Source organism: Opisthocomus hoazin, chromosome 11 (assembly GCF_030867145.1).
Source record: "Opisthocomus hoazin isolate bOpiHoa1 chromosome 11, bOpiHoa1.hap1, whole genome shotgun sequence".
Taxonomy (NCBI): Eukaryota; Metazoa; Chordata; class Aves; order Opisthocomiformes; family Opisthocomidae; genus Opisthocomus; species Opisthocomus hoazin.
Genome location: NC_134424.1, coordinates 13793053 through 13805433, shown reverse-complemented (window position 1 = coordinate 13805433; position 12381 = coordinate 13793053). Strand labels below are relative to the sequence as shown.

At 58.4% G+C, this 12381-nt stretch overlaps 1 protein-coding gene across 1 annotated transcript; it reads right to left on the bottom strand.

Annotated features, from left to right (window-relative positions):
• Positions 1-2615: 2615 nt before the first annotated feature.
• On the bottom strand, positions 2616-4091 carry H1-10 (H1.10 linker histone). Its single transcript, XM_075432664.1, has one exon. The coding sequence runs from the start codon at positions 3991-3993 to the stop codon at positions 3337-3339; it is 657 nt and encodes a 218-aa protein (XP_075288779.1). The 5' UTR covers positions 3994-4091; the 3' UTR covers positions 2616-3336.
• Positions 4092-12381: the final 8290 nt, after the last annotated feature.

Here is a 12381-nt window from a genome sequence, read left to right as displayed (position 1 = left end):
CATTCAAACCGTTTTTTTTCCTACCCCTGGGAGCAGTTAAAACCCTTCTCCAGCTCTTCTTCCCGCTATGGGAATGCCGTGTGGCCCAGCTGCTCCATCACCAGCGCTAGGAAGCCTGAGCTGCCCCATGGCTGGGTGCAGTGGAGGAGGAGCAAGGCTGGACCCAGGACCCTCTGCCTGTGCTGGAGGTGCTTCCTGCACCCAAGGGGCTGCCCTGGGACCCTCCGGGTGACCTTGTGGGCAGGCAGAGATGGGCTTCCAGTGGTCAGGTGGGAAAACTGATTGTGATGGGGGGAGGACGCCTGGAGGTACGGGGCTGTTTCTTACTCTTGACACCTTCTGCCTTTGTTGGACATCTCCCAGTTTGCTGTCCTGCTGTCTGGTGTGCAAGCCAGAGGCTCCTGGCATGGGTTTTGGGGAGGAAGGGTCGTGGGAAGCTTAGACAACTTCCGTGCGGTCAGGGTTGGGTGGTGGCGAGGTCTGCGCTGGGCTGTGGAAGGTGCTGGTTTCTGTAGAGCTGTGTGCCACCTCCTGCCCTACCACACGCTGTCCAGGGCAAAAGGAATGGAGTGCTAAGCATTTGGGGGGCCCTGGGGCAGGGAGCTGGGGCGGGCTGGCTGCTGTGCTGCATGCCCAGCGCGGAGCAGCTCTGTAGCCCCTTAGCTGCTGTGTGACTCTGCCCGGGCTGGTGGGGTAATGCCTGCAGCTCGGGCTGGTGGCACGCATGGTGCCTGTGGCACTCAGCTCTGGATGTCCTCTGCCAGCCGTGTGATGGGCCAGTGGGAGCGCTGGGCTTTGCAGGGCGGACCAAAGGAAATGCTGTCTGTCTCGCCAAGCAGGGCTGAAAGGCTTGGCCTTTGTCACCTCCCAGACTGCACATCCGAATGTCACCGCGGCCAGGGGAGGGGAAGTCTTGGCCTTTGTTAGAAAGCTGGGATGGGCTTGGTTGCCTTCAGGCCTGCAGCTCCAGAGATGGGTCATGTGGCTTTTTGGAGTGGTGTTGCTGGTCCTGGCTCTTCCGAATGCTTCGTAGCACTGGAGTAGCTGAGCTCATACAACATGAAGGACGCTGCTGAGTGGAGCAGAGCCAGAGGCCATGCGAGCCTGGAAGCGTGTCTGTTGGTCTGTGCTTCCCTTGCTGAGGGGGCAGGGGGGGCTGCATGGCTCTTCCCTGCCTCCTCTTGCTCACTTGAAGGTGAGATCAGCACAGAGCTGGAGCTGCCTGCGGCTGGAGGCTGCTGTGCGCCTTGCTGGTGCAGCGGAGTCTCCTTTGGCTCGGGGACTGGTGGTGTTTGTCTGGGTGATGAGGCTTCAGTCGCTGGCCCTCGGGGCTTGGGCTTTGCTCCAGAGCCTGGCCCTTGTGGCCGACAGCACCCATGGGAGCCCACTCGGGGACGCTCCGGCATCACAGCTCCTGGCAGGCTCAGCCCCTGCGGTAGGATGTGGCCAGCCCCTCTGACCCAGAGGCGAGGGCTCCTGCCTTCTCTCTGCCTGCCCATGGCAGTGCCGCTGGTGGGTCAGGCTCTGCACCCACCAAGCCGTTTGCCTCGCAGGCTGGTGCCAAGGGCAGAGCCGTGCCATGGTGGGAGGTGGTTGGTCTGAGCCCCCTCCTGGGGAGTGGGGAGACCCCCTGCCTGCAGTCCTGCCTGCACCAGGTGGCTGCTGATTGCGAGACCCACCGGACCTCGGCCATGGCGTCCCCCCAGCCCTTCAAATCCTGCAGAGTCATCTGCTGACTGAGGAGACAGTCACAGCCCAGCTGGGATGCCGCAGCTCTCCTGTACCCGGCGTCACTGGCAGCTGCTCGGGCCTGGGCATGGGGTGGCACTCCCTGACCCGGTGCAGGCCTGCAGGGAGGCCGCAGCCTGCCAGGAGCAGGGCAGCACCGGTCTCTCCCCGCAGCAGAGCCGGGCTTGGCGGATGGGCCTTTCTTCGGGGAGGGAAACTTGCTCCCTGCGGGTGCAATGCTCCAGCCGCGACCCCCACTCCCGTCCCTGCTGCCGAGAGCCAGCGTGCGGGGCGGGCTCCTTCCCCTCCTGCTGCTGCACCCTGCCCGAGCCGGGGGTCCGTGATGCCGCGGGCTCAGCCCGGGCAGCACAAGATGGCCCGGGTCCCTGGCGCAGCCGTGCGGGCAGGGGGCGGCCTCGGGTGGTCCCGGCGCCCTCCCCGCGCTGTGACTCATAGCCGTGGGCGCGCGCGCAGCAGCAACCCGCGCTCCCGGGGAAAAACTTCCCCCCCCCCGGCTGGGGCTCGAAGGGAGGGTGGACTGGGGGCCGCCCCCCCCACCCGGGTGCTGCGGGGGGCCGGGCGGGGTACCACCCACCCCCCCCCCGGGGCTCAGCCGGGGCCCGCTCTCCCCGCCGGCCTCCGCGGCAGAGGAATCCTCCCCCCCGCCCTCCCCGGAGGCGGGGCGCAGCCCCCCGGGCCCGCTCTGCTGCATCGCGGCCCTGGGGGGAGGGCGGCCATCCCCGCCCGGCCGCGACCCCCCGCCCACTCCCTGGGGCCTGCAGGGAGCACACGACAGCGCTGCGTTTTGTAACAATTTATTTGAAACGACGATAAATGAAAATTAAAAAAAAAAAAAAAAGAAAACAAAAAAAATAACCCACCCTCCTCCCCAAAAAACCGATAACCGAAACCAACCCAAATCCGATTAAAAAAAACCGCGCAGGCCACGGAGCCGCGGCCCGAACGGGCAGCCCGAGGCCCCGCCGGCTCTCCCGCCAGGGGGCGGGCTGCCGCCCGCGCGCGAGGGCCCGTCAGCGCGCCCCGACGCCGCGGCGGCCAATTGGCGCCCGACGGGCCGTTGCCATGGCGCCGGGGGCCGGGAGCCAATAGGGGGCGCCGTGGCTTTTCGAACTGGCGGGGCGCAGGCACGGCGCGCGGGGAGAGGCGGGGCGGGGGCGCGGAGCGGGCCCGGGCGGCGGGAGCCGGCCCACGTGGCGCGGGGGGCGGCGGGGGCGCCGCCGCAAAATGGCTGCTATGGAAACCGGGCGGGAAAAAACCCTGTGGAGCACCGGGGAGACGGGGCGGGGGCCGTCTACACGCGGGGAGGGGCACGGCCGAGAACAAAAAGGCGCGATGGGGGAGAAGCCGCGGGGTAGGGGGGGAGTGGGGGGGCCGGATGGAAAAAATCAGGCGTCGGAGGAAGGGGAGGGGTGGGGGCTGGGGCAGCTGCAGCCCCGCTCACCGCGCACGGCGGCGGCTGCGGAGCCGAGTCAGCAACACAAAGACAAAGCAGGTCCCCTGGGGTCCGTCCTCAGAGCAGTCTGTGCCGCAGGGCTCACAGTCCGGGGGGCGGCGGGGCGCGGGGGGGGGCTCCCTGCGGCCCAGCTCTCATGCCTTCCGGCTCTTGAGTGCCTTGGGCTTTGCCGACTTCTTTACCTTCTTGCCCCCGGGGGACGCGGCTCCCTTCTTGGTGGCTTTCTTGGCTTTGCCCTTGTCCTTCTTCGCCGACGCGCCGCCGGCTCCCTTCTTGTGGGATTTCTTCTCGGGCTTCTTGCTCTTGGCCGCCGGCTTCTTCTCCGCCCGCCGGGACGCGGAGGCCGCCGCCTTCTTATGGGACTTGTGGGCGCTGCTGCCCGCGCCCCCGTCGCCGCCGCCTTCCAGCTTCTTCCTGTTGAGCTTGAAAGAGCCGTTGGCGCCGGTGCCCTTGACCTGGAGCAGCGTGTCGTTCTGCACCAGCGCCTTGATGGAGTACTTCAGGTAGGTCCTGCCGTTCTGCTGGTCGAACCAGGCCACCTTCTTGGCCTCGTTGTAGATCTTGGCCAGCGAGGAGCCGTTGCGTTCGCCCAGCTTGCGGATCGTCTCCACCACCAGCTGGCTGTATTTGCCCGGCTGGTTCTTCTTCTTGTTGTTTTTCTTCTTCTTCGATGGCGACAGCGAGGAGCCGCCGCCTTTCGCCTTCTTAGCGGCCGCTTTCTTCTCCGGGGAGAGCGGCACCTCCTCCGCCTCGGCCAGGGGCAGATCGGCTTCCTCCAGCTCCACCGACATGGTGCGGCGGGGGCGCGGGCCGAGGGCGGGCGGAGGGGGCGGCGGCGTGGCGGGGGCCCGGCGCTGCGCGCTGCTCTCCGGCTCCGCTCGGCTCCGCGCCGCCGCGCTCTGGCGGGGCGGGCGCCGCCGCCTGCCTTTATATGGGCGCGGGGCGGACCACGTTGAGAACAACAACAGCTTGGTCCGCCGCCAGCTCCAACTTGTGCTTCTTGGGGCCCTTTCGCGGGGCTCCCGCGCCGCCGCCGGGCCCCCCCCCGCCGCCCCGCCCTCCCGGCGCCCCGCTCCCCGCCGCCCCCCAGCCCGCCGCCGCCCCCCCGTCCCCCGCCGCTCCCCGCCCGCCGCCCCCCGCCGCGATTTCGGGGACGCTCCCGGCGCGGCGGCGGGGACGAGGAGGGGGGCGCCCGGCGCGGCGGCGGCTGGGGCCCGGCGGCGGCCCCCCCGCGCGTCGCCGCCGCCGCCGCCCGCCGCCCAAGAGGGGCCGCCGCGGGGGGGGGGAGGCGGCGGGCGGCGGGGGGGGGCGGCGGCGGCGCTGGGCCCGGGTTCTCCGGGGGGAACTAACACAGGCGACGCCCTCCCGCGGCCGCCGGCAGCAGCGCGGAGACGCCGAGGCGAGGCCGGGGGTCTCCGCCCCGGCGAAGGGGGCCGCCCCCCGACCCCGACCCACACCCCCGCGGGCGCCCGGACGGGGCCCCCGAGGGGGGAGCCCCGCGTGTCCGATGTGCCCCCCCCCCCCCCCCCCGGCTGGCATCGCCCCACAGCGGAGGGTGCGGGCAGCGCGGGGGGTCTCGGCGGGCTGGCGGTGAGGGGACTGGGGGCGACTCACGGCTTGGCGCAGTGCGGGGGGGGGGGGGGGGGGATCGCTGCCGCCCCCGCAGCCTCTCCGCGCCACCGGGGGGGGGGGGCGGCGAGGGCTGCTCCGAGCCCCGCTGCAGGCCGCAGCCCTGAATAGGCTGGGAGGCATGGGGTGGTGTTGGGTGGGGGGGTTCATAGCACCGCTGCCCCCTCCCTCCCCCCAAATTCCACCGGGGGAACGGGCCTCCCGGGGCGACGGCAGGGGGATGCACAGCCCTTCCTCTGCAGAGCTCGGGGCCGCACATGGAGGGGGATCCCCGCCCCCCCCGGGGGGGGGAGGCGTCTGCACCTGGGGAGGGGTCCGTGTGCCCCCACCGCGGGCGGGCCGGGGCTGTGCGTGCGCGGGGGGATGCCCGCAGCCGGCACACGCGTGGCCGCCGGGGGCCCGCCAGCGTGGACCGGGACACGGGGCGCACGCCTGCACACCCCCCTTACCCTTGCACACGCACATGCACACGCGCACACGTGCACACGCACCCCGCCCCCTGCCCACGCACGCCGCGCCGAGCCCGCACAGCCCCGCCACCTCCCCTTCCTCCTCCTCCCCCTCCCGCCCCCCTCCCTCTCCCCCTCGCCCAGCTCCTCTCCGCCATTTCCCCCGGCCGGGCCCCCGCCGCCGGAGGGACAGACCCTGCTGCCCGCGAGGTGGGGGGGCCCTGGGGCCGCCCCTCTTGCCGGGACCCGGGCCCACCCGGTCGTGGCCCCCTCCCCGTCCTGCAGCGGGGTGCCCCCTCCCGTGTCCCCCCCCCAATAACAGCGGGGCTCTCCTCCACCCCCCCGCCGCGCTGGCCAGGCACCGCTGTTATGAGTTGCGTTCGGCCTCTGGGAGCTGCGAGGCGCTCGGGCAGGAGGAGGGGGCTGTGGGCCCGGGGGGATGGTGTTGGTGGTGCAGGGGGCCTGGGTGTGTCGGGGGGGGACGACACAGCCCCGGGACCCCCAGCGGGAGCCCCTCGGCCCCCGGGCGGGCAGCACCGCACGCCCACCCACCCCCGGGAGGCGGCACCCCCGAGGAGGTGTGGGGTGTCGGGTGGGATGTATGGGCTATAGGTGCAGGGGCCGTGCGGGTGTCGGCGGGTGTGGATCTGCTGCTGTAGCTGACGCGAAGCCTGCAGCTAAGCTGGCTCTATGGTACGGGTGTACGGGGGGAGCGTCTCCATCACGTATGTTACATATATGTAGCGTTTAGCAGTTATTATTTATTGTAATAGCTATAACTAAATGTAAAAGAAATGTAAGTGCACGCATGCACATAAACATCTAGGTGTGTATATTTAAAATATCGACATGAGCTTATAACTTTTTATAAAATACACGAGGTGGATGGGTGGGTTGCGACCCCACGCACACGTGTGGGGTGTGGGTGCCGGCGGCAGCGCGAGGCGGGAGGAAGCTCGGCACGCGCGGGCACGTGTGTGGCGGTGTCCATATCTGAATAAAATACAGCGGGGGGGGCTGTGTGCGTGCGTACGCGTGCGTCTCGGGGATACGCAGAGAGCGGCCCCAGCGCACGCACACGTCCTTCCACGGGCAGCGGGTCCTGCTGGCACACGCGTCTCTCTGGTGTCCGTGTATGAAGGGAGCTGTGCACGCCTACGCACACGCTGGTCTCATGTTCTGTGCGCGTGTGTGTACCGAGAGGGCTGTTTGCACACAACGCACAGGCGTGTATGCATACATACTTATAAAGATAGCGACGCTTCTCACGCACACTGCTGGCTCAGGGTGTGGATGCGTACAGACAGCGTGAGAGGCTCGCAGAGCGCTCTGCCGCTGTACACGCCTGTGCACATGTACAGAAATGGGGGGGGAGAGCGTGCTGTTCACACACACAGACAATAGGCTCACTGCACAGACACACACGTGTGGGTAATGTATGCACTGATTAGAGAGCTGTTCTCTCACACTCTCCACTCTCTGTCCCAATATACATATATACACACATGTACATGCATTTATACCGTATGTATGTGTCTATATACAGAGAGAACTGTTCTCAAACACACGTAATTCTCTTGCTACATATTTATACATATATGTATACTTAGGGGGAGAGAGAGCGAGCTGTGCACGCACACAATTTGTTATATATAAATATACATATATAGGCATATATGCATACATACTTAAACAAATACACACATAAAAAGCTGTTCAGACACACATAATTCGCTGTATTAAAAATATGCATATATACATATTTAATAAAAGATAGGCCTATTCTCTCACACACCTTTCTCTCTTGAGATATATATACATATATATGTATGCACGTATATACAGATAGGGAGTGTGAGAGATGTACACACACACACACACACACAGAGTTTTCTGTCACATATGTGTATATCGGTATATGCACTCTCTGGATGTATATGCATAAGTAGAGATATCAAGAGTTGTTCTCACACGTACCACTCTATATATAGATGCATATATACATACACAGACTGTTCACACACATAGTTCTATGTATGTTCACATACATACAGAGATAGAGAGCATGCATACTGTTTACACAAAAGCACAGTATTCTCTCTCCATATGTATGCATCTATATGTACATACTTAGTGAGCTGTTTTCACACGATACTCCTCTCTCTTGCTGTACGTGCACATATATATGCCTATACACATATATGTGCTCTATATGGAGAGACTGTTTGCGCACACACACACTTTTCCCACTGCATATAGTGACAGATACTTAGAGAGCTGTTAACACTCACAGTTCTCTTCCTATATATACACACATATATATTTATATACATATATAGAGAGACAGCTGTTCACTCACGCAATTGCACAATTCTCTTGCTACACTCACACGTTTATACACATCTATGCATTGATTTGTGGGGAGTAACAGGTCTCACTCTCCCCCCCCCTGCATATTTACATGTACACTGAGAGCGCTGTTGAGAGAGCTGTTCTTACACGTACAGTACTTTCTTGGTTTATGTATACATATATACAGAAAGAGACTGGTCACATGAATGCAAACATAATTATCTTTATAGATATACACATATATAAGCATGTATACTTCAAGAGCCCTGTTCACAAACATCCAGCCCCCCCCCCCATCTCTGTCTATATGTGCATACTTATACATAGACATGTGGAGGGAGAGGGCTTTTCACACACTCACCCCTACCCTCCCCAATACATCCAGCTATACTTATAGAGCTGTTTGTGCACAAATACATACACAGTAGTCCCTCTTGCCCCCCCCGTGTCAGCGAGAGCCCTTCACACACATTATAGCTATATATTGAAGTGAGTGTATATATATTCAGATATATTTGCCTATATACTTAAGAAAAAGAGCAAGAGCTTTTCAAACACACATGAATGCACACACACATTTTCTATCATTCTCTCTGTCTCTTGTGCCATTCCTCCCCCCCCTCCCCATATAATCTCTGGGGTGCATAAATATATACAGATACATGTTTATATCTTGATATATCTCTATGTATAAGCATATGTAGAGAACAACCAATAGCTGTGCTCTCACACACACCCCCCTGTTATAGATATGCTTATTTAGATACATGCATATATATACACACACACTCAGAGACACTATTCACACATAATTCTCTTTATATATACATATATAATTAAAGTCCTGGTTACACACATATAGTGAGAGATTAGAGCTGTTCACACTTAAGCATAATTGTCTCACTACATATATACACTTAGAAAGAGACAGAGTGCTCTTCACACACAGTCGCTGGCTCTTTCTGTCCCTGTGTATGTATACACAGCGAAAAGTGTTCTCACACACACACTTACTTCTCGCTTGCTAGAAGTATACAAACACAGATGCACACACATATGTATATGTGTGTGTATACACACACTGAGAGGAGTGTTCACACAAACACGCAATACTCTCCCTATGTGTACACTCACACACACGTGAATATCTTATGTATTATATATAGAGATGTTTACACACAGAGAGTATCCCCATCTATACATATGCACTTAAAGATACACAATACCGTCTCTCTCTGCATGCATATGTACTATATACGCACAAGCATATATACATCTGTGAGTTAGCACTGTTCACACACACAGAGCGCATTGCCTATATCCCCTGCCACATGTATTTTATTGAAGTGTTTACATATATATGAAACTAATTGTGTGTATGTGTGTCTGTATTTTCTGTCATTCTCTGTATCTTCCCTTCCCCGCCCCAACAGAGTGAGAGAGAAAAAGATCTGCACAGGGAATGGCAAAAACCACCCCCCTCACACTTAAAAATGCCCGTGGGATGTCTGTGTGTGCAAGGCTGCGCTCTCTCCCACCCCAATATATAATGTCTGGGAAGCATATACGTATATGTGTGTGTGTGTGTATCAATTGATATATATTCTCTGTCTGCATGTGTGTATGTGATTACGGAGAAAGAGCACAAGAAAGCCAGTCACCCTGCGCCCCCCCCGCCCCGATACCCATATCCACCTCCTATAATGAATTTATTTAAATATTTGTTTAAGTGTCTGTATTGGCTTTCATTCCCTCTCCCTCCTTCCTCTTCTCTTTCTCAAAGAAACAGAAAAATAGTGAAAATATACACACGTGCATGCATATGACCCATTTATATATAAAACACAGAAATATAGAAATAATATATACATCTATTAGAATATATAAATAAGATATAAAATATATATAAAACACACACATAAGTGTATAAATATATAAAAAAATTACGGGGGGGTATCTGTGTGTGTAGACAGAGACAAAGAGGCTAAAACCCACACATGCACACATACAAATACAAGCATTTAAGTGTAAAATAATTTAAAATGTGTCTGAGTGTGTATGATCATCTCTCCATATGTGGGGTGATAGATAATGCATAGACATACAGACATGTATTTCTAGATCTATACATTCATATTTAATTTTTTTAATATAAATATATAAATAAAATGTATATGAGGGTAGCCATATCTATGTGTGAGAATTTTTCTCTTTCTCTGAATAGATGTATCTATATGAAGAAATAAATACGTGGCATGTGTGTGCATCGCTAACCCTGCAACCACATATGTCTCGTAACTGGAAACCTATACCTAAACTCATTCGTGCTGTCAGTCGCTGAGCCTTGGGATGCGTGTCTGTGCTAGTATAGCAAAACACACACACACACACACGCACACACACACGCCATGTCCATGCTGCCTGGTTTGTGCTCTGGTGCTTCCTTGCCCTTTTGCTCTTTGCAGAAGATGGCTTGGTAACTACACACGTGTACACGTAAATGTGTTTGAATGTGTAAACCGCACACACAGAGATGTTTAGCTAAATATTTATGTGCACCTATGGATTCCTGAATATACGTTTGTGCTTATAGCCCACGCTCCCTACCAGCACCCCGGGCTGTGTGCCGGGCAGGGGGGCCGTGCACACCTGGGGGCTGGGGCAGCCGTTCGGGGCTCCAGGTGCGCAGCGCCGGGGCTGTCACCCTGCCCGCGTGTGGTGGCCGTGGGCATGGGGCTGGCACCCTGCCCGCCTGCGGTGGCCGTGGGGACAGGGCTGGCAGGAGGGCTCCCAGTGCAGGGTCAGGGCAGGCTGCCATGCAGGACGTGTCCAGCCCCAAAGCCCACTCAGGCGCCGCTGCCAAGGCAGGCACTGAGCTCTGCCACGCAGGGCTTCGCAGCTGGGCATCGCAGCGCTGCTTTCCATGCGCCAGCGGTCGGTCTTTTAACTTCTTTGATGCTACTTGCCCCACGCAGCTCAGATGCGGTTGTGCGATTCCCCAGCTTTCATATTTGCAAAACGCAGCTGCCTCCGCCAACGGCTCCAGCCCCTCGGCAGGGAGCAGCCGCAGCCGCCAAGCCCCACACCTGGCTGTCCCGCCGTAACCTCGCGTGGTTTTACCCCCTGGCAGGCGCCCGGATCACCCCAGTTTGCAGATTCAGGGCACTGGTTGTAGCTATTGTCCATTAATCTTGGTTCGGGCTGGGGGACTGACCCCCTCCCCTCGCACCAGCCAGCCTCGTCCCTCAGGTCTCTCCCTCCTGCCCTGCCAGGAGCTGGGCACAGAGCAAAACCAGCCCCGAGCGCGGCTGCCTTGGTGCATCAGCTGAGCACCCCAGCCTCTTCCAGGGCCAGGTTTCCTCTGCCGTCTGCCCAGCAACAAGTCGCCCCTGCACCCATCTTCATCGCACCTGCACCTCATCAGGCAAGGCCAGCACGGAAGTAAAAGCTAAGAGGCTTCACTGATGCTACGAGTGGTTTTGAACAGTGGTTTTAAGTGCACTTGTACCCTGCAGGGACAGTCGGTCCAGCCAGCTTCTCCAGACCACAGTGACTATGAGCAGTTCTTGCAGGAACAGCAGCCCTGATCTGGGACACCATCAGCATCAGCCCCCAGGGTAAGAGCAGGACACTGACTCCCACACCGTTGCCTCTTGCACTGTTTCTTGTAAACTTGTGTGCATATATATATATCTCCCCACCTGCAAAACATTGGGTTTTAGGTAGTAAATGGAATCCTCCCCCCCCCCCCCCCCCTTTAGCATCCATAACATCCTGTGGCAAGGAGCTCTACAGCTGTCCTACCTGCTGTGGAGCGCTCGCCCTTTGCCTTGTGTCACTGCCAGTTTATCTGATGATTTTATTTATTTGTTAAACACAGCATCTCTTCAGGCTCATCCACAGCTGTACCGTGCAGCCCTTCCAGCCTCAGCTCCACCACCCAAGGCCATAGCAGCAGGAGGCTGGTGCAGAGGTGGGACCATCCCCTTCCCCCAAACCATCACTGTAGGGTTATTGCTCCCCCCTCCCCCAGCTTGGCTCTCTCCACCCTAGAACTGTATCTACAGAAAACAAGTGGAGAGAGATGCTTTAAACAGAGATGAGCAGAAGGTCTGAGTCCTTCAAAAAGATATAGACAGGAAAATCGTCCCACCAGGACACATTGCTATTGCAGAGTAGTTATTTGAAATTGGACAGCAAAAGCCCAGTCAAGTGAGAGAAAAGTGTGATAGGACAAAGCTGTAAAATAGGATATAGAGCACAAAGACTGCTAGGTGGCTCTTGAAATAACTGGCCTCATTTCTCTATACTTTGTTTTCCAGCTTCCTGTAGGCACAGGAACAGTGAGCTCAGCCATGCCAACTGCAAGTAGAGGGTCTTGCCCAGCATCTAGAAATTAAAGGCTTAACCTTGCCTAGGCTGGACCAAGGAAAGGTCTTTAGCTCGCTCTGAAGTACCCTAGGCCAGCCTTGCTTCTCCTCCAGCTGAAGCAACTAACTGGTGAGCTGGGAAGGGTCTGCCTGCCCTTCTAACCAACCCTCCCAGAAGGGGGTAGCAAGAGCTCCAAGAGCACTGCCCTCCTCTCCCCTCTGCTGTACCAGGTCTGCACGTGCCCAGGACAGGCTGAAGGACTGTGCTCAGAGCAGTCAGACCCAGCTCTGTGCCTGCTGCCACAGGCAGCTTCAAGACAAGCAGAAGGGTAGCTGCCCTGCTACAGTCTTGGGTCAGCCAAGCAAGCAGGGCCTGCTC

Excerpts from the sequence above, each read along its gene's own strand:
- H1-10 (XM_075432664.1), bottom strand. The coding sequence starts at position 3,993 with ATGTCGGTGGAGCTGGAGGAAGCCGATCTGCCCCTGGCCGAGGCGGAG.